The sequence below is a fragment of the Hyla sarda genome, chromosome 1 (genome assembly GCF_029499605.1).
Source record: "Hyla sarda isolate aHylSar1 chromosome 1, aHylSar1.hap1, whole genome shotgun sequence".
Lineage (NCBI taxonomy): Eukaryota > Metazoa > Chordata > Amphibia > Anura > Hylidae > Hyla > Hyla sarda.
In genome coordinates, this window is record NC_079189.1 from 541,343,998 (window position 1) to 541,371,711 (window position 27,714).

A 27,714-nucleotide genomic window follows, 5' to 3' on the forward strand; every position below is an offset into this window, starting at 1 on the left:
CTGTCAAGAAGATGCTGGCCAACATGAAGGAGGCAGACGGCCTCCAAGAAAGTCAGATTCCCTGTGCGGCGCCACCTGTCCTGGTCAAGAAAAAAGACTGCACCATCCGCTTCTGTGTTGACTACAGGAAACTGAACAATATCACACATAAGGACGCTTATCCTCTGCCAAGGATCGAGGAGTCACTCAGAGCCCTCGGGTCTGCTGCTTACTTCTCCACCCTGGACTTAACAAGCGGATATTGGCAAGTGCCCATGGCCGTGGAAGACCGGGAGAAGACCGCCTTCATGACACCCATGGGACTTTTCGAGTTTAAAAGTATGCCGTTTGGGCTGTGCAATGCCCCTGCTACGTTCCAGCGTCTGATGGAAAGGTGCCTGGGTCACCTGAATTTTCAAAGTGTCCTATTGTACCTGGATGATTTTATTGTATATTCCAAGTCCTACCAGGAACATCTTAGCCACCTGTCAGATGTCTTCCAAGTCCTGATCAAGCATCGGCTGAATATCAAACCATCAAAGTTTCACTTGCTCAAACCTTAGGACTACTACTTGGGTCATGTTGTCAGCGCAGAGGGAGTCCAGCCCAATCCTGAAAAGGTGGAAGTTGTCAAGAACTGGCCAACCCCGCACACAGTGAAGGATGTCAGGAGCTTCCTAGGATTTGCCGGCTACTACCGCCGTTTCATTCCCCCACTTCGCCCAGATTGCAGAACCCCTCACAGCTCTCTTACGGGGTACGGCGAAGGAGAGCTACAATGGAAGACTACCTGTTGAATGGGCCGAAGAGCAAGAGACGGTGTTTGGAGCTCTCAAAAGTCTGCTGACAGAACCACCTATCTTGGCATATCCGGACTACAGTTAGCCGTTATGGCTGTATACGGATGCCAGTTTTGAAGGTCTGGGAGCTGTCTTGTCCCAAGTCCAGGAGGGGCAAGAGCAAGTAATTTCCTTTGCCAGTCGTAACCTATAAGGAGCAGAGAAGAACGATGCGAATTACAGCTCTTTCAAGTTGGAACTTCTCGCCCTGGTTTGGGCTGTGACCGAAAAGTTCAAAGACTATTTTGCTGCCATGCCATTTACTGTCTACACGGATAATAACTTGTTGGGCCACCTGAACACTGCTAAGTTGTGTGCCATCGAGCAGCATTGGGCTTCAAGATTAGCCAATTACAATTTCACCATCAAGTACAGAAATGGCAAGTCGAATGTCAATGCTGATGTACTGTCTAGGATGACCCCCGGCGAAGAACCACCTGTCAAAGATGTGTGGGAAGATGTGGAGATGCCCCTATTCATTCAACGGTTCATAAGTGTTTTGACCACACTCCTTGACGGTGAACCCAGGTCCAAAAAGGTTAAAGAAGACCTATACACCTGGAAAACTCTTCAGGACGAAAGTCGAGTCATGGGGGATCTGTTGGACTACCTTCTGGCAAAAAAGGTACCAACCCATCTACACCGGGCCCAGTATGACTACGAGCTGAAACATCTGTGGCGACAGAGGAAGCGACTATTTGTGCACAAAGGACTATAGTACCGAAAAGCTTTGGATCAGGTCTCTGGTGATCGACTTCATCAGATTCTAGTTCCCCAAAGAGGTGCAGCAATGGTCCTCAACGCATACCATGAGCAGTCGGGACACTTTGGAGTCCACAAGACCAAAGCTACTGTCAGGCGAAGATTCTATTGGATCGAAATGCGGAGCAACATAGAGAAATGGTGCAATGAATGTGCTGTCTGTAACATCACTAAGAACGTGGGCAAGGACGCAAGAGAACCCCTCCATTCCATCCAGAGTGGAAGGCCTTACCAGTTGGTCGCGCTAGACCATTTCAAGTTGTCTCCTACCCCGTCCGGCCAAACCTATGCGCTCACCATGGTGGATCACTACTCTAAATGGGTTGTCCTTGTCCCCGTCAAAGATCTCACGGCCAGGCAAACCCTTGGGTGTCCGGAGTCTGTCCTAACGGACAGTGGAACGGCCTTCGAGGCCCAACTCTTCCAAGAGCTGTGTCAATTCCATGCCTGTAAGAAACTTTGGACTACTGCTTACCACCCCCCAGGGGAATGAGCTCTGTGAATGCATCAATCAAGTCTTTATCCACATGTTGCAAGCAGCCTCTGTCTCCAGACATGAAGAGTGGCCCCGAGTACTACCTGAATTATTGGAGATTTACAATAACACTGTTGTACGGTTCTATGGGATACACCCCTTTCTACCTGATGATGGGACGACATGGGCAGCTGCCTAAAAACCAAACATTTGGGCTTCAAGCGCTGTTCAACAACTCTCCGCAAGCCTCTCTGGGATTGGCTCAACAAAGACAGCAAAAGGACTACAACCTTTGCCAAACCGCTTCAATTGAGTGACAAACTATGGCTACGGAAGTTTCTGGGAACCCATAAATTGGATTCCGACTGGGAAACGGAACCGTACACGGTGATTGCCATACCCTTTCCAGACTCTGACATGTAGAAGTACAAAAGCTGGGGTTTGAGCCACAAGTTTTTCACCGCAATCGGATCAAGTTGTGTCTGAATGAAGACCTACCGTGCTCCCAGCACCACTTCCTCCAGCTGGCAGACCTGCAAGAGAGTACGTTCCAGGCGAGGGAATCCACCCATCTATGGACTTCCCTATGTTTTCTCCCAGTCAGCCTGCGGTCTTCTGTGTCTCAAAAGCCCTGGGGTCGGTTCCACCAACATTAATTTCTACTCCAGCTCCAGTCCTGTCACCGTTTGCTACAATTTATACACCAGTTTCCAGAGCGCCAACTCTGTCACCAGTCTCTCCAGCACCACAGTCAGCGACTCTGAGTCCTGCCAGTCCTGACCCTGTACCAACTCTTGAATTCGCTGAGGAAGACCCAGTCACAGTTCCAGCTGTACCAAGAGCTCCAGAAGACACCGGGGTTCCAGACTTTCCAGAAGTGGTTTTGCGTAGGTCCCAACGGTTAACCCATGGACAACTCCCTGCGAGGTACAAAGATTAGCTAATAAAGTAAAGTTACGTACCACACATGTTCTCTCTCATGTCCACGTGTCCAGGATACTTTACTGGCCAGAAGGTATTCCTGATATCTAAACAGAACACGTACAGTGACAGAGGGGAAAATGTCAAGGTAATATTATTGTCCAGTGTAAAATGTATTGAGTTCTGGGGGGAAGTGTGTGGAACCAAGGGACCCCAGCAGCCAAGGCATTGAGTATATAGCCTCCGGCAGCCCAATCCGAAAAGTTGTATATAATTGTTATTCATTTTGTTGTGGAGTGTGTCAAGAGAGCAGTTACAAGGTCAAAATTCCCTTCATATGTTTAATAGCATGTCTGGACATTCACCATGCCATATGAACTCATTTTTGTTTGTCATGAGAACTGGAAAGGACATTGGGGGAGATTTATCAAAGAATTTCGACTGGTTTTTCCCCTCTATATTTGTCGCACAGAAAGTCGCAATATGTGCGACTTATGCTTTAGAGAATTTTTTAGAACATGATGCATTCTAGTCAATTTTAGCCGGAAAAATGCATTGGTGCTGAATTTATCAATAGCGACTTTTCGGCAAAATGTTGCATTGACCGAAAGTACGCTGAAATGTTAGACTATGCTAGAGCAGGTTTAAATACAGTCTAAACCATAGCTCCTGAAGTCTGTGCACAGAATTTTTCAAGAACCTTGCGACTTTTGATAAATTAGGCGCACAATAGACCGGCCTAACCCTCTGTAGGTTGGTCTATATTGATGCGGGAAATAGACAACTTTGATAAATCTCCCCCATTGTGTTATGCCTCAGGAACTGTCATTGGCCAAAGTGGTCAATTTGGTCCTCCGACCTTCCAGGACTGGGCGTCGAGGCTGACTGTACTTAAGTTTGTGGTGGCCCAGTACGGGATGGTGTTGCCCCGTACCTTTCCTGCCCTTTCTGGCAGTGTCCCTCAGTGTCCCCAGGGCCCCCCGTAGTTGTTTCCTCATTTGTACATATGTTTTGTATTATAAGTTGTGTTATATCTTTAATAAAACGTACCATGTAATTGTTACCCAGGAGGTATCGGTGACCAGCTGACCACGAGGGTGACCTATGGGCTCCCTACTAGTCTCCCCCATATAAGCCCTGGGTGGAGCTAGCTTTTCTCTCTTGTTGCTGATGTACAGGGCAGTCAAGCTGTCTCAGTATGTGTGTCCAGAGCATTGGAGGCATCAAGCCCAGTCTGTAGCCATAGTCAAGTGCAAGTAAGCTAAACCTGCAATAATTGTCAGTCACCAGTCAAGTCAAGTCGTGTCTAGTCAACGTGGCCTGTACTAAAATACCTAGTCCTACTACAAGTCCCAGCGAGCCTGCAAGGTCTCTGAGTCACTGGTCATCTCCTTGGGCCCTAGCTGCACTGTATAGATTTTACCATCTACCCTCAGTTAAGCTACCGTTGTCCGTATCTTGGCGTCGGTGTCTTTATTGTCCCCTTGCCTAGCCCAGGATCCATTGGTATACCCTCAGGTGGTTATAGGCTAAACCACACCCTGGAGTCATGAATACAAGGGGTTAATACCATCTGCCCCTAGTGTAACAACATCTGCCCTACACCATACACCCCGCCACCAAAGAGCTGATTTGCATTTTTTCCCTTGGAGCATTGCCTGAAACATAAGTCCCCATACACCACTGATCTCTATAATGCGAGTGAGTGCCCACCTGACTATTGGCCTTATCAAGAGGTCCCTATACACATGGGATAGCTGAACGTTTGTGCAGCCAAAATCTCTCTCCTGGTCCATCCATACACATAAACAGCGTTCATGTGTTCTGAACAGAGAGAGAATGGGTAAGCCACTGCTAGACTCCTGTTATCTTTTTGAGAACAAAAAAAACAACAGGCCCAGTCCTTTTTTTTCCCCGACATAATCTGTTGGAAGGAAGGAACCCATACACATTAGACAGTCAGCTGCCAATGTGTATGGATGCCTTAAAGTGTAGCTATCATTGGTCCAAATGCTGAGACTCCATCAATCATTAGAATCAGTGGGGGAAGCATGTGGCTAAACGCTACTTCTCCCCACTGTCTTATGCTCCCTGAATACTGGCCTTTAGACTTTCTATGCAGCCCATCTAGGGTGAGCATGTCACAGCAGGGAGAAAGCCATGCACTTCTCCCTTCTGGATCTAACAATCCTTGGTCTAAGCACCCAAAGCCCCACTGATTAAAACTTTTGACAGTCTCTATGACATGTCAAATGATTCATGAAATTACAAGTTGCACTTTAGGGTAACTCTCCAGCCAACCAGTACCCTGCTCTGTTCTCAGTGTGATAAGAACCCCCAAAACAGCTGTTTATAGAATGGCGACTTTTCTTTTCGAGAGGACTCTGATTTGGTTAGTGCAAAAACATTTTCTTTTATCTAGAGAAGGGCAGATTTACATAACAATTAATGGTGGGGCTGTATACAAAAATACAAAAACAGAGCTTCCTATTGGGCAGTATGTTTGTATTAGGTGGAAGAAATAGGTGGATATGAATGATGATCTCACCTTGCAAGGTTGTGTTGGCACACAACAACCTTGTGGACCTTTATGATGCTAAAGTTATGGTTTCACTAGCTCAGTTTTCTACTATTTTGCACCCAAGACCTTTTTAACTGATTTGTAATGGAGCTATGGGGTACATTTTTTTTTAGCTTACATTATTTTTGCAAATAACTGCAATAATTATATAAACTATAAATATGTAATAATATTGCCTTAAAGGAGATATCCGGTGGAATTTCATTTTAATCCATTGTGCCAGAGCTGCAGAAAATAAAATAACCTGTAACTCGCCTTCCGTCGTGCCCCCCAATGTGCCCATATTGGTTTTCTATCTTCTGGCCGGTGATACAATGAGCGCAGTGTCATTTAACTAGTCTGGGCATCGCCTTCTCCTTGCCCATTACATGATGCTGCACTCAGCTGATAACTGACCAAGGCAGGGCATCGCTGCGGCTGGCGATAAGCTGATCACAATGTGATGCATCAGGCTCCAAGATGCGGAAGAGGACCAGGCCAAAAATATAGAAGACCAATATCGGCACATCAGAGGCGTTTACAGTTTATTTTATTTTTTGCAACCCAGGCACAATTGATAAATTAAAAAAATTCTGTCGGATATCTCCTTTAAATTAAACGAAAAAAGGTCACTTGTTTGATAGCAGGGTAGAGCTAAACAGCTGTATGTTTCTAATACCAACCTGTAAAATGTAAATGTCCAATTAAAGGGGTATTCCAGGATTTTTTTTTTCATTTGACTATGCTACAGGGGCTGTAAAGTTAGTGTAGTTCATAATATAGTGTCTGTACCTGTGTGTGATGGTTTTCTCACAATTCTTCTGTGATTTTCACTCCAATATTTATTTTTTATCAGCATACAAAATTACTGTTGTCTCCGATTTTTCCCAGGTTGCCATGTGGCCGAGACCTGACCTCACTAGTCAGCTGATGACAGGGAGCCTGTCTGCTTCAATGGGTGGAGCGATCGCTTGGTGGGAGAGAGATCAATCTGCAACTAATGCAACAGCTGTAGGCACCCTGCTTGAAAACCACAAGTCTTTTGAATGGATGCAGCTCCTTTATGTTTCAATGGGTGGGGGTGGCTGATGTGTGGGAGGGAGGAAGATGGAATTGTGGGATTTGTCAAAAAAAGAAAAGTCAAACAATTCACAAGCAGTTATGGTAATCTCGCAACATTGCCATTTAGCCCCAAGATAAGCGCAGATAATTCCTTAACATATCCATTATTGTCTGACAGGTACGTACTAAAATCACCTTATGGTGGAGAACCCCTTTAAAAAGCACGTTTTTCAACGAGAGAAAAAAAAATATCCAGTGACATTGTAATGGCTGCAGATTAGTGCCATTCATTATGATATACTTGGGAAATGTGACATGTGACTTATTCCAGTATGCCTGCTCAAAAATATGTGCCACCATGCACAGTGTGAACCGCAGCATGTATTCTTGATGAAAACAATGGGCCAACCTTTTTTATTACTCATTTTGACGGGTGAAAAGAGCTACGTAATACTATGTGTTGTAGGCTTTGTTTTATAGGTATGTTGTGAACTTGTTTTTTTAAAGGAGTAATAAGGTGATATTAGTACGTACTTGGCAGCAAGTAATGGACATGTTTAGGGGCTAAATGAGGCTAAATGGCTATGTTGTCAGATTACCATAACACTGTGGCTAGCTTTTTGTGAACTGGTATTTCCTGTTTGACTTTTCTTTGTTTGACTACAAATCCCATAATTCTACTTTCCTCCCTCCCACACATCAGCCACCCCACCCATTGAAACATAAATGAGCTGCATCCATCAAAAGACCTGTGGTTTTCAGATTGATCTCTCTCCCACCAAGCGATCACTCCACCCATTGAAGCAGACAGGCTCCCTGTCATCAGCTGACTAGTGATATCATGTCTCGGCCACATTGCAAGCTGGGAAAAATCTGAGACAACAGTCATTATGTATTCTGTTAAAAATAAATATTGGAGTGAAAATCACAGAAGAATTGTGAGAAAACCATCACACACAGGTACAGACACTATATTATGAACTACACTAGCTTTACAGCCACTGTAGCATAGTCAAATAAATTTTTTTTAAAAAAAATCCTTTAATACCCCTTTAACAAAATCGTGTTGATGTTGTAGTTTGGTTTTCCTCCCTATGGGTCAAGTTTTTGTATAAAACAGTTCGAGGTAGTCATAGAAATGGGCTTAGCAAATATAGTGTAATATTTTTGCAAGCTGTCATTAGTATCCTTGCTGGTTTCTATGGGATGGCTATTTCCATGGCATGTATATATATATAGCCACCACATGAAAAACATCCGGTTATCTCTGTACATGTGCTGTTTCTATCCCCTTTTCACCCTATAGACAGCCATCCGTATGTTTTCTTCCTTGCGTGAATAATTACCACTTGCCTGTCTATCTACTTACGCAGTGAATTTGATTATTATGTCTCGTGTCTGTTTCTGTTATAAAAACATTCGGTCTCTGTAAATGTGAACAGAATACTTCTTTGGGTTTTCAGCCATTATGATTTATTGCCTAAGTAGGCTGAAATGTCATAAATGTGAAGCTTAGAAAAACAGTTTTGGTTTCTGTGATGTGGTTCAGTTTGTATTAAATGGGAATCATGTCTTAGCGTTGCATGGAAAGTAGTCCTCAAGGTAGAATTATTGAGACGCTAAATGAATACCTTATCCAGCCAGGCGTTCTATTAATACTCCACCAAGGCGGTCTATCTTGAGAAGATGGATCAATATGGAGCCTGGAACAACTCTCTACTGTATTTAGTGGGGCAGTGGTCAGCTTTAGGCACTAACCATGAGATGTATACTTGTTTTTTAATCATCATTATGAAAACATACAGAGAGGATATTTAGATTTTTATAAAATAGGTTCTCCTCTGTGTATATGTGAATAAGTATATTTTATTACAACTTAAAGTGAAGTGTACCTGTCATATCACAGAAAACAAATGCTTATATTTGTTATTTACTACGTCATGCAGATGCTTTACATGTCTTTATCTGTCTAGCTTCTATGTTTGTAAAAAAGCGGGGGGCTCTGCTACATATATTGGCTGGGGTGCAGAACAATGCGAATACACTGAATTCAAAATGGCACAGAACACTACACACTGTATAGACAGGTGAACACCTAAATATCACAACAATAATATATAGTAGAAAACATGATACTACTTTATTATACACCAATGAAGTACAAAATGGACAAAAAATGTAATAATTTAAAAACACCATAAATAAATCTTGGAGGGGGCAAGAAGCTCACCCTCCAGAGGACATAAGCATGTAGTATACATAAAATACATACACCTCCACAAAAAATAAGTAGGCAAACCTGTGCCTTATGAAAAAGGATCACTGATACAAAATTGTAAAGCCTGTATTCATACAAGATACACATGCGGCTGAAAAGCAACAGCAATTCCTAAGTCAAGGACCCAATATATCAGCCGTATAGAACAAGTAATACAAACTGGACACTGTGGAGAGTCAAAGATAAAGAATGTGCTCAGATTACCCTGCGCGTTTCGTTCCTCAGAGCAACTTCCTCAGGGGAGTAAACTGCTGATATATTGGGTCCTTGACTTAGGAATTGCTGTTTATTCATCTGACGTTTTACACTTGATAGCATGCTTTTCAGCCGCATGGTGTATCTTCTATGACTACAGGCTTTACAATTTTGTATCAGTGATCCTTTTTCAGCAGGCACAGGTTTGCCTACTTATTTATTGTCATTGTGGAGGTGTATGTATTTTATGTATACTACAATCTTATGTGCATCTTGCCATCTCCAAGATTTATTTGTGGTGTTTTTAAATTATTTTAATTTGTCTGTTTTATACTTCATTGATGTATAATAAAGTATTATCATGTTTTTTACTATATATTATTGTTGTGATATTTGGGTGTGCACCTGTACATATGTGTGTAGTCTTCTGTGCCATTTTGAATTTAGCTTCTATGTTTGGCTTACAAATCCCTCTGTTCTGCTGCTCACTCGTTCTGACATCCTCTGCTCATTAAGGGGCATGTCAGAGGCAAGCACGGAGCCCGCCCTAACCATGCATTCACTTTCTCCCTGAGTCTGCTGTGCAGTGCTGGATCTCTTCATTTAATCACTGCAGTCTGCTTTTTAACTCCCTGGAGTGCTAGTCCCCAACAGGACTATGTTCTGGATGCTATGCGGTATCCTAGTGGTTTTTTTTTTATTAGCCATGATTTCTGTTAAAAATTTGTCAAGATGTACAACATATAAAACTGATATAAACATTTTAAACCTGACCGTGCCTATTTAAAGGGGTTATCCAGGTTTTTAAAATGAATGGCCTATGCCAGTGTTTCTCAACCAGGGAGCCTCCAGCGATTGCAAAACTACAGCTCCCATCATGCTGGGAGTTTTATTTTTGCAGCAGCTGGAATCACACTGGTTGGGAAACACTGGCCTATACTCAAGATCGGTCATCAATATGATCAACAATCCCCTGATCAGCTGTTTCCACACCCTCTGTTTAATATTTATGGCCTATTTTCCGGATAGCCCAGAAGTCTACATAAACATTAGCATTAGTGAGCATTGCAAGGTGCTTAAGAAAATATTTGGCGCTTGGTGTCAAAACTTGGGCCCTATTTGGCCATTTTATCTATCTATCTATTTATCTATATACTTATCACTCCTTCTAGCTATAATTTTTCATTGTATATTGCCAAGGAAGTTCTGGAGACATGACTTGTGTCAGTGTTTCCCTAGTGCGGCCCTTAAGTATCTGACCCAGCTCATTCAAATGAATAGGATGCGGCGACCATCTTAATAAAATGTAGTGTGAATGTAGCCTGAGACCGCAAAACAAAGTGTGAAAACGTTCTGTTAACTTCAAAGGAATTAACATAAGTCGATCAATATACAGCCAAAAAAAAGTTTGCTAAATCGTGGTGTAAAAGTTCATGTGTTTGCTCCTTTGCTTTCATGCAGCATTTTCTCCTTTGTTGCTCGTATCTACATCACCTCTTGCCTTCTGTTTAAAATGGTAATTCTTACGTCTGTACAATGCACATTATGTTTCATAAGACAAAATTCTTTTATGAAATGTCACTTGAGTGAATGGCTTGTCTGGAAAAGCCGGGAGAGAAAAAACACATGCATACACAAATTCGTCAGTGTTAATCTCAGACTAAATTATTTTGGCTAAGATGAAATATTGCTTTAAAGACTCCTGATGCAATAAAATGCCTTCTAAATTCCTGAAGGACTGACACGTTCCTTAAGTGCAGCTCAGGCCTCCATGTTCTGGTCTTTAGCAGAATCTCAAATAACCTTGTTAGAATCAGCCCCGGTATGTTCCCTGACAGCATGCAGATTTATTTTTTTATTTTTTTCGTTTAGTCTCGCTTCCACCGACTGGAGTGTGGTTAAAATAAGTGATGTGATTTACTGATACGCTGTTGTTCTTTGGAAGTAAATGAGGTTAGAGTGTGGTAGAAATAGGGTCAAAGGTGGTGGAGGATTAGGTTGCGTCTGGAGCAAATTCAAATACAAATCTTTCAATATTTGACAAAAAATAAGATTTATGGTGATTAAAGAGGATGAAATACTTTTGCTACTGTCTGTTGATTAATCGGCACCCCCTGTAGGGGTGAAGCTGGTGTAGGAGGGTCCTGGTTATATGTCACGTGCTAATAAACCAATCCGCTGCTTTAAGTGTAATCGCATTGTTACGCCTTTGGGGATTGTTGGGTGTTACCAGGTGTTTGAAATACAGTCCATATGGCTGCTGTTTGTAAGTGATAACCCACATTTTTTATGCAATAATACATTTTCTATTGTATGCTGTAATATGAATGCAGTTTAAAGAGAAGTGTCTATACTTTAGACAGTTCCTACTTTTTACGAGGGTTTGTAGACAGTAGGTAGATTACAAAGTATAACTCCCTGATAGGAGTATTCAGTTTCTCTCTTTAGCACCCCCAGAGGAATAATTATGCATTGCACACTGATTATTTGAATCAATGGGTTGTCTGTGTAATGTTGCACAAGAAAGCTTCACCAGAGGAAGAGATTTTTTGCTATAATGATCTCATCTCTGGCCAAAAGATGGGGGTCCTGAGCAAATGACTCCCTGCTATCAACTGTAAATTCCTTAAATGGAATCTGTCATCATTTTGTCATTGGGGTGGTCCTGGTGGCTTAGGCCTGCCACACCAACCTTAATTGATAGATCTTTCCCTATATCCAAAAAGCAAGGTATTAATATTAAAGGTGATCTGCAGCGAGAGACAACTTATGTTAAATGTCTGATCCCGGAGGGTCCGAAGACTGGTACCCCCGCGATCTTCTGTACGGAGCACTGGCTTTGCCACAGCTCTCCCATGCAGGAGGCGTGTCGGCTGCAGCATGATGCCGTGGCTGACACGCCCCCTCCATATATCTCTATGGGAGAGACTGTGATGCAGCGTTCCTGCATCCCCACTTCTCCCATAGAGCTGAATGGAGGAGGCGTGCCTGTTGACCTCAGTGAGGTCGATGTGAACATTAGTCGCGCTGAGCCGTGGCAGTGCCGGGTCCCCTTACTGGAGATCGTGGGTGGTCCCAACGATCGGACCGCCCGCGATCAGACGCTTGTCCCCTATCCTGCGGATAGAGGATAAGTTGTCTATCGGTGCAGTACTCCTTTAAGACTGGTGGGGCAGGTAGAAGCCACCTGGTGGGGCCTTCTCTATCGCCTAATCTTGGAATACCATAGGGAAGGGGGGTATTGAGATAAATGATGCAATTTATGATAGTTGCTTACCTGGGGGATGACCGCCAGGAGGATTTGGGGGATAACCCCTTTTGTCTAATGCTTGACTGACTATTATTCCTCAGCTGCGTTTCTGGAAGGGCCTAAGACACCTGTCACCACCTCCGTTTACTGTATATGTTGGCAGCTTGTTGTGGGTGTCTAAAGCGATGGATGTATAGATAGATGGATAGAGCAAACACAACACTTATGAGGGGGAGGGAACATAGTGAAGGCTAAAAAACCTAAACACTAGCCACTATGGTAACAACCCCCTGTAAAGTAAAGTAAGGTAATCTAGACACCTAAATCACACAAAAACCAAAAAATAGAAAATGGAGTCCTTCATAAGTAAATCATAATAATCGTTATTGAATAACAAATGATAAAAACATAATTGCAAGGAGGAATCACAAAACATGGGAACACTAGAACACTGCACCGAAACCTCTGCTGACATATGGTAAAAAGGAACACCACAGTAAAAGCTTAAAAGGGAGGTCAACACAATTAGTGATGGGTCTATTGCACTAAATATGGCCTGAATGGGGATATGATAACCCCCACACACACACACACAAATATATATAAGGGGATCAGTTCAAAACAATGTGCAACAGCGCATAAAGTGCTAAAAAAAAGTGTATACCAACCTATATCAAATTATTCAGTAGAATAATAAGAGTAGCAGCAAACAGTCAGCAGGGTCCGAGGCAGCGTCACCCCAACGCGCGTTTCGGCACGTTACAGCCTTCGTCCAGGAGTGGACGAAGGCTGTAACGTGCCGAAACACGCGTTGGGGTGACGCTGCCCTGGACCCTGCTGACTGTTTGCTGCTACTCTTATTATTGTACTGTTGTGGGGGGGGGGGGGGGTTATCATATCCCCATTCAGGCCATATTTAGTGCAATAGACCCATCACTAATTGTGTTGACCTCCCTTTTAAGCTTTTACTGTGGTGATCCTTTTTACCATATGTCAGCAGAGGTTTCGGTGCAGTGTTCTAGTGTTCCCATGTTTTGTGATTCCTCCTTGCAATTATGTTTTTATCATTTGTTGTTCAATAAAGATATTATTATTCACTTATGAAGGACTCCATTTTCTGTTTTTTGTTAGATAGATGGATAGATAGATAGATAATCACCAGAAACAAAGATCTATCTATCTACTTGGCTCTTTGGCACTAGTGTCAATCTATTGTCCAGTGATTTTTCATGTACCTTTCGTTAAGATGGTATGCATAGAAATATTAAACCAATAAAATCGTATAGATCAGCTCCCTAACTATTGTTATAAGGACATATACTTCTTTTATACTATGTGTAGTAGCCTCTGATTCTCCTGTAGTCAAAGGCATGTCAGGTATGTCTACCCTAATGTTGGTATTTTTTTGGAATTTTTCAGTGACACCTGTATTTGAGTTGCTTGCCGCATACTGTACATGGTACAGACATATAGTTGTTCAGAGCACACCATGACATGACAGTCTGGGCCCACGAGAGGATGTGGTACACCCCTTGATAATTACACGTTTGCTGGAGGAATCATTGATGTGGGCACACAGATAGAATCTGTACTGCATCTTAAATATCTATAGCCGTCTGCCTGCTTGGTATGGTGGAGTAACAGGATGTTATGACTGCACGTTACTGTTTTGTCTGGTAAAACCCAATAACCAGGCTTTGAATGTTAATCACAATGTGTTCTGTCCACCGCACGGATGATTTATTTTAATGTTAAGAAATATTCTGAGAATAAAAAATTCAATTACAATGCTCCTCCGTCTGAATATGAAATATGTGCTGTTTTGGCCATTTGTAAGGCAGACCGCTCACAGTACTGACTAGCCATGCGGCTAATACTTACGTCAGCCATAATAGCCTACATGTGGCTACTACTTTTTTTTATTTTTATTTTATTTATTTTTTTTGCACCCAGAGGGACCTGCCTCTTTCCTCTGTCAACTCTTCCTGGCAGTCAATTATATTTTATTATTCCGGAGGGTTGAATTGGCCCAGCAGAGAACCAGTAAATTCTGCCCTGGGCTCAGATTCTGACACAGTGGCAGTGTCCTGGTACTGTTTCCCAGCTGCTAAACTGAGGAGTTATTCTTATTAAGTCTCAGTATTGGGAGTGAAATATGCCTAACTTGCTATTCTCTGTATTGTATTTTCTATTCCTACATACACTGAGAGGTTACAGCTGTGTAAGGGTTAACATTTTACTCTTAGCTGCCATCAACTCTTAAAGGTATACTCCGGAGAAGAAAACAAATCAACTGCTGTATGCCCTGTAGGAAGTTGTGTAGTTCTTTCCAGTCAGACACAGTGCTCCTGGCTGCCACCTCATTGTCAGGAACTGTCCAGAACAGTAGCAAATCCCAATAGAAACCCTCTTCTGCTCTTGACAGTGGTGGCAGCAGGGAACATTGTGTTTGACTGGAATGACTACACAACTTCCTCCAGGACATACAGCAGCTGATAAGTACTGGAAGGATGAAGATTTTTAAATAGAAGTAATTTACAAATCTAGAACTGCATAAGACAACCTCGGCACTGCAGACACACCTGAGGGCTCAAATACCACGCAGCTGATTCCTACACCGGCTGAACAGTCCGCACAGGAGCGGTGCAACACAGGTCCACAAGATAAAATCTGAATATATTCCAAGAAGAAGAAAAGAAGACCGTGGCACTCACCAAGATGCTTCAAACGACTTTATTCACCGGGTGACACTGCAGGGAGACAACGGATAAACAAACAGGGGTGCTTCTGGTCCAGAAGCACCCCTGCTTGTTTATCCGTTGTCTCCCTGCAGTGTCTCCCGGTGAATAAAGTCATTTGAAGCATCTTGGTGAGTGCCACGGTCTTCTTTTCTTCTTCTTGGAATATAATTTACAAATCTGTTTATCTTTTGGCACCAATTGATGTGAAAACATTTTTTTCCACTGGCGTTTCCCGTTAAGAGTTGATGATCTTGCTTTTAAGAGCTTATAATCTAAAGGGTATAATATAATTATTATCAGCTTTTGGTGTTTAGTTAAGGTTTTATATATTTTTGTCATACATTTTCATACAGTACACCAGCTTATCTCCACATGTTGTCTTCCTCATATGTTCCAGTTTTGGCATGAATCATGATGGAATTGGAAACTCATGTGGGACCAAAGGTCACGAAGCAGCAAAGTTAATGGCAGCTCACATTACGTCAAACACAAACCCTTTCTCCTGGTCGGCATGTAGCAGGGAATACATCACCAGCTTTCTAGAGTGAGTACTGTTTGCTTTACTGTATATATTTTATAACTCTTATCAACTTGCTAGAATTTCATAGAACTGATTAATGATAGAGAAATGTTTTATCTCTTCACACGTGTGTCAAAGGAGTATTTCTATCTTATATCTGCCTCTGGGATGTGCACCCAAATTGAGAACAGAGATCTACTGACCACCGTCCTGCCTAATGCAGTGGGCATCGCATACAGATGAAAGACAAGTGGAGACATGGCTCCTTTTTTCACTTCTTTGGGTGTTATGGAAATATAAGTGCAGAGACAAAAGGTCCATGGAGGGGAGCAACATTGTGTTATACCTTCAGTAGACCAGTACAAATGCACTAGGGCCTGCAAGACTGTCAATGAATGTACTAACCTTCTAAAGTTGTGTGTATTAAGCATAACTCTTATGTATGCCAAATAACAATACGTTGTTGCAGCACCAAGTGAGACCTCACATCAAGCTATTTTGAGATGTGGAATAAAAAAACAGGAATGCCAGGACCAGGCCATGGAATAAAACACTTCTAGGGTGCAGCGACCAGTGTACAATTCCACCCAAATGAGGGGACTACTTGAAGTCATAATGCTGAAAATATAAGAGCATAGAGAGTGCCAAGGCCACTTTTCCATTGTTTCTCTGCCTAGATGCGGATCCAACAGCCACAGCCTGAGGTGGGACAAAGGTCATGGACCCCCATTCTCAGCATAGATGCAGGTCCCACCTCTGGGATCTACACCTAACAGACATTTATGGCATATCCTGTTGATATTCGATAAATACCTAAGTAGTTATTACCATATTCAGGTCTCTATACCAAATTGCAAAATGTGCCACGTTTTATCAGTGTACCACAATTATCCCAATTTAATACATCTGGTGGAAAAAAAAACTTGAAAAAGAAACTTTCAACAATAGTAAATCCAGACCATACCATGATTGTAATACAATGTTTAGCAGAATTGGGTAGCAACTAGGAGGACAAACGGGAGTAGATCAAAAAGAAGGAAAATTTTAGAAAATAAAATGTTCTGCCTCTTCCTCCACAACCTACAACTGCATGAGACTGTGGCATGGCTGGAGAGAAGTTGGTGGAATAACATAGGGTGCCGAAGGAGAGCTCCCTGCACTGCTGACGCCAACCAGGTGGGTGCTGGTTGTGCTATTGTGTGTGTGTGGAGGGGGACTGTACACCCGGTCTGGAATCCTGCCCCTGCCCAGCAGCTTGCGAATTGCAACAAGTCTGCCCATCCATCCCCGGGCACTGCTGCACCTCCTTTCACCCTCCCTCCTGCTGCACCTCCTGTCACTGCTGTCATCCTTCCTCCTGCTGCACCTCCTGTCACAGCTGTCACCCTCCCTCCTGCTGCACCTCCTGTCACTGCTGTCACCCTCCCTCCTGCTGCACCTCCTGTCACTGCTGTCACCCTCCCTCCTGCTGCACCTCCTGTCACTGCTGTCACCCTCCCTCCTGTTGCAACTCCTGTCACTGCTGTCACCCTCCCTCCTGCTGTACCTCCTGTCACTACTGTCACCCTCCCTCCTGCTTCATCTCCTGTCACTGCTGTCACCCTCCCTCCTGCTTCACCTCCTGTCACTGCTGTCACCCTCCCACTGCACCTCATGCACATGTCTTTAAAATAAAAAAAAACTCCCACCTTTCCCATTTCCCAAGTTCTGGCTCCTAGATTTAAATCAATATTGTCAGGACTTGCCATATACCATGACAGGGTGTATGGAAAAGGATTTGTTTAAAGAATCAACTCCTTAACAAAGATGAGGTTTAGGAGAACATAGAACCAAAGAAAATAACCATTGCGTAGTACAAAATGTAAATTATTTGCTTTCTGGACGTTCCATTTGTACCCACTTTTTGTTTCTTGGTATTAGACACTATAGTCATTCTGTTCATTTTTCTATAGAGTTGTACAAGAAACAAAAATGTCCATGTAAGGTGAGAGGACTGATCCGTCTATGTCTTTTCACTATATAAAAATATGCTTATGTGGTTCTGGGGAATCTTTCTTTACAAAAAATTATTATTATGCCAAAAATATAGTTGACTGTAGGGCAAAGCCTGATTAATTTTCTGGCTGATGATCCTTAAATGTTGAAAGTATCTTGTTCTGTAAGATTTATTTTGGCAAACGGTGAGGTATTGGGAAGAAAACGCAAGTTTATGTGGAAACATTTTTGAAGACGGAGAATGAACTAAGCATTTTGTGATTCAGTAGATTTTAAAACTCGAAATCTTGTTTTGGGATTTTTGTTGTAATTATTATTTTAAACAGATACTTGGGCGGTGAGCCGGTCAGCATCTAGTTCCAGCAAGTGACTTAGTGGTCCATGTTGAGACTACTTTTCCCCAGTCTAGACATGTGTATCTCACTTGCACCTTTCTGGCAGTAAACAAATGACATGGCACAGGAAAACATACCACAACTTCTGGATGCCGTTCAGCAATGTTTCTGACTTGGCGTTTAGTTTGTGCCAATGTAGGTGTATTATTGGATGTTTTTTTTTTTTTTTTCATACAAACGAGAGACAAACTAGCAAACAAGAATCTAAAAAAAAAATTTTAAGGTGTTTTATAAATTCTCTATTTATTGAATTACTAAGAACAAAATGTCTTCCAACATATGAATGAAAAATTGGTTATACGTTTTCAACTGTGACAGAAGATTGGAGTTTAGAGTCAAATGGAACCTGTCACCAGCATTGTGACTGCCAGGACGCTGTAGGCACTCAATATTTCAGACAGTATTTCAGACATGCCCATCCTAGAGTCAGATGATTTATACTCAGCCTGGAATTTTATTGCCGTGTGTACTGTATGCAGATAGAATACTTAAAGTGTTCCTAACCCTAGAGAGAAACATCTGTAATACTGGTGGGCCTGTGGTGTTCCTTACTCTGGAGAGACACTGCTGTAATACTGGTGGGCCTGTAGTGTTCCTAACCCTTGAGAGACACTGCTGTAATACTGGTGGGCCTGTGGTGTTCCTAACCCTAGAGAGACACTGCTGTAATACTGGTGGGCCTGTAGTGTTCCTAACCCTGGAGAGACACTGCTGTAATACTGGTGGGCCTGTAGTGTTCCTAACCCTGGAGAGACACTGCTGTAATACTGGTGGGCCTGTAGTGTTCCTAACCCTGGAGAGACACTGCTGTAATACTGGTGGGCCTGTAGTGTTCCTAGCCCTTGAGAGACACTGCTGTAAAACTGGTGGGCCTGTAGTGTTCCTAACCCTAGAGAGACACTGCTGTAATACTGGTGGGCCTGTGGTGTCCCTAACCCTAGAGAAACACTGCTGTAATACTGGTGAGCCTGTAGTGTTCCTAACCCTTGAGAGACACTGCTGTAATACTGGTGAGCCTGTAGTGTTCCTAGCCCTTGAGAGACACTGCTGTAATAGTGGTGGACCTGTGGTGTTCCTAACCTTGGAGAGACATTGCTGTAATACTGGTGGGCCTGTGGTGTTCCTAACCCTAGAGAGACACTGCTGTAATACTGGTGGGCCTGTAGTGTTCCTAACCCTGGAGAGACACTGCTGTAATACTGGTGGGCCTGTAGTGTTCCTAACCCTGGAGAGACACTGCTGTAATACTGGTGGGCCTGTAGTGTTCCTAACCCTGGAGAGACACTGCTGTAATACTGGTGGGCCTGTAATGTTCCTAACCCTGGAGAGACACTGCTGTAATACTGGTGGGCATGTAGTGTTCCAAACCCTTGAGAGACACTGATGTAATACTGGTGGGCCTGTAGTGTTCCTAACCCTGGAGAGACACTGCTGTAATACTGGTGGGTCTCTAGTGTTCCTAACCCTGGAGAGACACTGCTGTAATACTGGTGGGCCTGTAGTGTTCCTAACCCTTGAGAGACACTGCTGTAATACTGGTGGGCCTGTAGTGTTCCTAACCCTGGAGAGACACTGCTGTAATACTGGTGGGCCTGTAGTGTTCCATGCCCTTGAGAGACACTGCTGTAAAACTGGTGGGCCTGTAGTGTTCCTAACCCTAGAGAGACACTGCTGTAATACTGGTGGGCCTGTGGTGTCCCTAACCCTAGAGAAACACTGCTGTAATACTGGTGAGCCTGTAGTGTTCCTAACCCTTGAGAGACACTGCTGTAATACTGGTGAGCCTGTAGTGTTCCTAGCCCTTGAGAGACACTGCTGTAATAGTGGTGGACCTGTGGTGTTCCTAACCCTAGAGAGACACTGCTGTAATACTGGTGGGCCTGTGGTGTCCCTAACCCTAGAGAAACACTGCTGTAATACTGGTGGGCCTGTAGTGTTCCTAACCCTTGAGAGACACTGCTGTAATACTGGTGGGCCTGTAGTGTTCCTAACCCTGGAGAGACACTGCTGTAATACTGGTGGGCCTGTAGTGTTCCTAGCCCTGGAGAGACACTGCTGTAATACTGGTGGGCCTGTGGTGTCCCTAACCCTTGAGAGACACTGCTGTAATACTGGTGGGCCTGTATTGTTCCTAACCCTAGAGAGACACTGCTGTAATACTGGTGGGCCTGTGGTGTTCCTAACCCTAGAGAGACACTGATGTAATACTGGTGGGCCTGTAGTGTTCCTAACCCTTGAGAGACACTGCTGTAATACTGGTGGGCCTGTAGTGTTCCTAACCCTGGAGAGACACGGCTGTAATACTGGTGGGCCTGTAGTGTTCCTAACTCTGGAGAGACACTGCTGTAATACTGGTGGGCCTGTAGTGTTCCTAACCCTGGAGAGACACTGCTGTAATACTGGTGGGCCTGTGGTGTCCTTAACCCTGGAGAGACACTGCTGTAATACTGGTGGGCCTGTGGTGTTCCTAACCCTTGAGAGACACTGCTGTAATACTGGTGGGCCTGTAGTGTTCCTAACCCTGGAGAGACACTGCTGTAATACTGGTGGGCCTGTAGTGTTCCTAACCCTGGAGAGACACTGCTGTAATACTGGTGGGCCTGTGGTGTTCCTTACCCTAGAGAGACACTGCTGTAATACTGGTGGGCCTGTAGTGTTCCTAACCCTGGAGAAACACTGCTGTAATACTGGTGGGCCTGTGGTGTTCCTAACCCTGGAGAGACACTGCTGTAATACTGGTGGGTCTGTAGTGTTCCTAACCCTGGAGAGACACTGATGTAATACTGGTGGGCCTGTAGTGTTCCTAACCCTGGAGAGACACTGCTGTAATACTGGTGGGCCTGTAGTGTTCCTAACCCTGGAGAGACACTGATGTAATACTGGTGGGCCTGTAGTGTTCCTAACCCTGGAGAGACACTGCTGTAATACTGGTGGGCCTGTAGTGTTCCTAACCCTGGAGAGACACTGATGTAATACTGGTGGGCCTGTAGTGTTTCTAACCCTGGAGAGACACTGCTGTAATACTGGTGGGCCTGTAGTGTTCCTAACCCCGGAGAGACACTGTTGTAATACAGGTGGGCCTGTAGTGTTCCCAACTCTGAAGAAGACACTCTTGTAATACCACCCATTCCAAGTCTTGTCACATACACTGTGGGTTAATCAGTATTCCTCTGTTTGCTAGCACACATGCAGTGGCATACCAATAAGAAAGGAAGCCCCTTAGCAAATAGCTCCTCTTAGTAAATCTAGCGGACCGAAAATGGGCAACTTACTTACTATACTTACATGTTGTGCACCAAAACGCTGATGATGATACATCTCCCCCAATATGTTTTGACGTCTCAGTTGGTCCTTGATGAAATGCACCCTTTTTTAGTTAAACATTACGCTTACAATTCTCATTAAAAGGTTATATACCCTTCACAAACATTTGTGGCTTACCCACAGCATATACCATAAATATCTGATAGAAGCGTCTATGTCGCTATTGGATGTTTGCCAACCCTAGAGATAGGCATATTTGTGCTCTTTCCTTTCTCTTTTATGGGAGTTATGGAGACAGCTGAGGTGGTACTCTCATCTATCGAATATTTAAGCCATGAATGTTTGTGATGTCCCTTTAACCCCTTTGCAACCTATGACAGATTGAATCCGTGCTGCTGCTGCTAAGGGTGCATCAAATGGGCTCCTGACTCGAGACTGCTCTGTGATCTCCAGCTGGTTTCAGTAGCTGGGGGCCGCTGCTAATAGGAAAAAATGAAATTACAAAAACAAAAATTGTCCTTGTCCTTATGGGGTTAACTGGTTCTCCAATTTTAGAATCAGTGAATATGAGTCCTGGACCTAGAATCATGTCCTTTGTGTCCTAGACAAAGGGTTCCTGCCACTAGAAAACCGATTAAGCTTCCATAATACATTTGGCCCTGACCAGCTTTGACTCGCATCTAATTTATCATGAGATTCTGAAACAGGAGAGCCCTTATAATTCTATTAGTATTTTACTGACAATGCAAAAATACTTGCTCTGGTGTACTTACTGAATTCTTTCAAAAACCCACTGTTTATTCCAGTCTTTTACATTTTTCTTGCAATGTCAGAGACACCCAACCATAGATTATAGCATTAAGTGGTCAAAGTAGTAACACCTGGATTATTTCATATACAGTTACACATAACCTGTAAGTGCTATGGAACAAGGTGACATCTTACGAAGGGCATGCGCCGGTGATACGCACTGAAGATTGTTCATATTAACCAGCTGTTATTTTCCAGTGTGTACGATGGAATTGGCGCAGGCGGCTAGTAATCCTTTAGATCACCGCTGTCAAAGTTGACAACGGCATCCAAAGGGACCTTTTATCTGTCCCTGATGGTCTAGTGGGGTGGATCGCCCCACCGCAGTGCAATCGGGGAGGGACAATCTACTATGGAGGTAGCCGGAGGGCTTACCTCTCATCCCATGGCTGCTGTGGATCTGAATTTGATTGAGCCTGATTGAAGCAGGCTCAGCCAAATGAGCACATATCGCACAGATTAGTGGAGTTCAATAGAGCTGCATTGATCTGTATGAGGAATCTAATGATTCCTCCTAAAAGTCCCCTAGGGGGTCTAATAAAGTGTTAAAAAAAATAAAAAAAAGTTAAAATAACCCCACACATTAGCCCCTTCCATATTAACAGGTTTTCAATATAAAAAATATGTAAACATAATTTAAAGGGGTACTCCCGTGGAAAACTTTTTTTTTTAAATAAACTGGTGCCAGAAAGTTAAACAAATTTGTAAATCACTTCTATTAAAACATCTTAATCCTTCCAGTACTTTTTAGTGGCTGTATACTAAAAGAGAAATCCAAAAAGAAATGCTTTTCCTGTGATGTCATGACCACAGTGCTCTCTGCTGACCTCTGCTGTCCATTTTAGGAACTGTCCAGAGAAGCATATGTTTGCTATGGGGATTTTCTCCAGTTCCTAAAATGGACAGCAGAGAGCACTGTGGTCAGGACATCACAGGAAATGCATTTTTTTTTCTCTTTATTACTCAGCCCCTAAAAAGTACTGGAAGGATTAAGATTTTTTTCATAGAAGTGATTTACAAATCTATTTAACTTTCTGGCACCAGTTGATTTAAAAAAAAAAAAAAGTGTTCCACGGGAGTACCCCTTTAATAAAATGGTATTTTGTATTGGCGCGTGCGTGATTGTCCGGATTATTAAAATATAAAATGATACATCCCGTATGGTCAATGGGGTTAACATAAAAGAATACCAAACCACAGAATTGATTTTTTTTTTTTTTTTATGTTTATTCATGATATCCCAGAAAAAATTAAGTAAAAAGCGTTCAAAAATTCTGATCAATACCAGAATGGTACCAATACAAACAGCAGATTAAGGCGCAAAATGAGCCCTCATACAGCCCAGTATATAGAAAAATATGTTATAGGGGGTCAGAAAATTTGTAAAACATGATGGAAACTAAACAAATTTGGTATTGTTGTAATCGGGACAACCTAGAGTATCAAAATAACATGTAAATTTGACCAGAAGCAAAATGGCATAAAAAAGAAAAACTCCAATGTACATTTTTATTTTCAATTTCACCTCACAATATATATATATATATATATATATATATATATATATATATATATATGTATATATATATGTATATATATATATATATATTGTTTTGGTTTTTTGTTTCGGAGCATAGGTTATGGAAAAATGAAAGGTGTCGTAACAAAGTACAATTGGTCCCGCTAAAAACAAGCCCTCATATGGGTCTGTAGATGGAAAAAAAGGAGTTATGGCTATTATAGGGCAAGGAGGAAAAAACTAAAGTGCAAAAACTAAATAAATAAACTAATAAAGATGAATGTTTCTTGTAATCATGTTACTAAGTCTGTGGTTAGTATTTTCCCAAGTTATCAGTCCTAATTCTGTTCTGTATTAACCAGTTCAGGCCGGGGAACATGTCTTGACAACGAACCTCCAAAACGTGACTTTGTGTACCCTGCAGTGGCTCCAGGTCAAGTTTACGATGCCGATGAGCAGTGCCGATTCCAATACGGAGCAACATCTCGTCAATGTAAATATGGGGTAAGAAATTGTCATCTCTACACTTTGCTTAGGTCATCTTATATCTGCCCATGATACACTTTGACTTTATATCAGTAACACCACAGCCCATTAACCCATAGTAAGATAGCAATAGACCCTGGGGAACTGAAAAAGTTATGAAACTTTCCTGGTTTTGGCATGACTGGTATAAAAATGTATGCACAATTCATTGACATATCCAGCCTATTGTGTTTTAAACATAATAAGTTCAAAACAAAGATTAAAAGGGTTTTTCCATTAGATCAACCACTGGCCATGTGCACTACTAGGTCATAGGTATTTCACAAAGGTGTAGGTGTGTGTTTGGTTACCTGCTTGGGACCCACCTCTATTAGCCAAATGAAAGAGCCTTTGCAAACAGTGACTTTTGATTGGGAAGACTTATCACCAATTCATTTCAATGGGTACCATGTGATACAAATTTCTCCTGCGTTGGCCACAGCAAAAGTGTTAAATTCAGCACTCCAGAGATGTCAAAAGTTTTGATTGGTCAAGGTCCTGGTAAGCTTTACTTCCCGCTCAATCTGTACACACTCAATCCGTCATGTTGCAGGTGAAGGGCTCCAATAAGTCATCTTATTACTGTGAGAGTACCACAATATCTCCTAACCACCAGCAGCTCACATCCACATTCCCATCCATTATTGATGTTGACATTTTCTTGCTGCCTTTTAAACATCATAAAATATCAATGGCCTTTAAATATTCATGATTTTTATGTATTTTCTTTCTATCTTGACTGGATTGATTTTTCATTTCTATCACGCTGTTTTAAGAATAGGTGTTATCATAAGTAATTAATGGCAAACAATAGGCCAACTTCCTAGGTGTATTCCTGGTATGTGTCTATGTCTACATCCTTTCCCACCTCTTTTATGGTTTCCAGATGTTCCTATTTCATTAAGATAAAGTTTCCATTTTAATTGGTAATTTGATTTTTTTTGTCGGTTTGGAATAATAAAGGGATTAGGATCGGATTTTCATAACTGACAAGTGAGAGAATGGACATTTTATGCTTTTTGTCAATTTTGAAATTCATTAGCTTGGCATGGAAGAAAGAACTATTCACCAAATAAATAAAACTATGTTTAAGGCTCTTTTCACATATTTAGTAAAATATCATATGTTATAGTCCAGCAGAATAAAGTGTGTTGTATTGTGGTAGTATATTATAAAATATGGGCATATGTGTGTCTAAACAACAGATTGAAAATACCTTTATGCCATTGTCCTGTGCTGCAAGATAAGGGCACACGTGAAGAAATATTTTAAAGCATCTTAGTTTTTACTTTGTGTTAAAGGGATATTCCAGTACTTCAAAACGTATCCACTATCCACAGGCATCATCTATTGGGGAATATTTGGGAGCCTGCTGTACACATTACAAAGTTGGCCAGTCCCAATGAAATTGCTGGGGTCGCTGACTTTTCACAAATGTTAATGTACTTCAGTACTCCAATGGATAGGGCATAAGCATCTGATCGCAGGAGGGTTTGACCTCTTAAACCCCTATGATCTCCAGAATGAAGCCCCTTCTCTCCCTCTGCATGGAGCAGTGTGTTGACAAGCGGTCCATGCGTTCCATGAACAATGTACTTGTTTATTTCCGGCAATCCCATTGAGAATGCATGTAGCATGTCCCGACATACCGCTTTGTTCTGGAGGTTATGAGGGTCCCAGAAGTCGAACCCCCCTGCGATCAGATGCATATCCCTTATCACCTGGAGTACACCTAAAACATCAACATTATTGAAAATTTGTCTGACACCAATAATTTTGGTGGGACTGGCCAACTCTCTAATGTGTACGGCAGCGACTTATCTTCCTTGCACTTATTCACATCGCATAAATGTTTGGCTGGGCCTGTTGGTCATGGTTTTAGTGTTAAAAAGAGAGATAGCTGTCAGCTAAAGGTGTATGGGCAATTTAGTGAAGGTGGCAATGGTTCTCGATTCATCCCGTTGATGTGGGGGGCTGTTGGAGTTTTGTTGTAGTGTCCCTCAGATTTGACAAAAGAGGGTCTGGTGTGAACAGAGCCTAAGTAATGTTTAAATGTAATGGTTATCTTTCTGTGTTCTTTTTCTGGAGAAGACTAGGGTATACTGTCAGAAGGCAGATTTGCACATTATAGGACACTAGTTCTCCTCCAAACTGATGTTTGTGAACCTGCTGGTTTGACCTATCAATATATCGTTTCCTAGCAGCATGGAATTTGTTTGCAAGTCTATGCCAGTCAATCTGCAATCCAGGAGTCATTTCCTGGTGTTGAGAGATTCTATAGTGATAATGTAATATTTAAAAGCCCTTTACATGGTGCATGCTCGCACCGCTGTCATCCCAGCAGACGTCTTCTCTGTGAGAGGAACATAATTGCTAGCTTCTTCTTTGTTGTCATTCAGACATGTGACTGTTTCTATGAAATTTCCCTGAAATGTGCGGAGATTATCCCTGCCTAATAATTCTTCATCCCAAAGATTCTTTGAGACATTACTGTACAGTTTACATTGACACCTCTGGATTTCCCTTCTGGATCCCGGATTACTTGTACATTGTGACAGCTGTATGAAACATGCATTACAACTCTTCCATAGTTTTGGTATAGTAGGCACATACAGTGCTGCAAAAAAGTATTGGCCCCTTTTCTGATTTCATATTTTCTTGCACATTTGTCACACTTAAATTTTCCAGATCATCAAACACATTTTATTATTACACAAAGATAACCCAAAATGCAATTTTCAAGTGATCATTTCATTTATTATGGGGAAGAACTATCCGAACCTTTAGGGCCCATGTAAAAAAAAAGAATTGCCCCCTAAACCTAATAACTGGTTGTGTCACCCGCATAGCAACAACTACAATTGAGCATTTGCAAAAACTGGCAATGAGTCTTTCACATCACTGTAAAGGAATAGTGGCACACTCTTCTTTGCAGAATTGTTTAAATTCTGACACATTGGAGGGTTTTGGGGCAAGTACTGCCTTTTAAAGGTCATGACACAGCCTCTCAATAGGATTCAAGTCTGGACTTTGACTTGTCCACTCCAAACCTTCATTTTGTTTGTTTTCTTGGGCCATTAAGAGGTGGACTTGCTGGTGTGTTATGGATCATTGTCCTGTTGTAGATCCCAAGTGTGCGTCAGCTCAAGATCACAAACTGATGGCCGGACCTTCTCCTTCAGGAGCAGAATTCATGGTCATCCTGGTTCAGAAGACCATCACACTACCACCACCATATTTGACTGTTAGTATGATGTTCTTTTTTCTGAAATGCAGTGTTACTTTTACATCAGATGTAACAGGTCACATATGTATACCAAATAGTTCAACTTCTGTCTTGCCAGTCATGGGGACCATCAATATCTTTTTGTCAAAACTGAAATGAACATTTATGTTTTTATTGATCACTAGTGGTATTTGCCTTGTAACTCTTTCATGAATCTTTGCTGTGCTCTTGGTGTAATTTTGGTAGGCCTGCCACTCCTAGGAAGGTTCACTACTGTTCCACATTTTCTCTGTTTGTGGCTAATGACTGATTACCGTGGTGTCCTGAAGCCCCAAAGCTTTAGAAATGGCTTTGTGACCCTTTCCCGACTGATAGATGTCAATATTTTTTCTTATCTG

At 42.4% G+C, this 27,714-nt stretch overlaps 1 protein-coding gene across 5 annotated transcripts in view; it reads left to right on the forward strand.

Moving 5' to 3' along the window:
- Nucleotides 1–27,714, forward strand: part of ADAMTS6 (ADAM metallopeptidase with thrombospondin type 1 motif 6) — a 333,735-nt gene that overhangs the window by 211,720 nt on the left and 94,301 nt on the right. For all 5 annotated transcript variants that reach the window (XM_056541263.1, XM_056541253.1, XM_056541289.1 and 2 more), the window contains exons 10-11: nucleotides 15,460–15,606; nucleotides 23,928–24,069. In XM_056541263.1, the coding sequence (XP_056397238.1) occupies nucleotides 15,460–15,606; nucleotides 23,928–24,069 (289 nt within the window). The remainder of the gene's footprint in view (nucleotides 1–15,459; nucleotides 15,607–23,927; nucleotides 24,070–27,714) is intronic.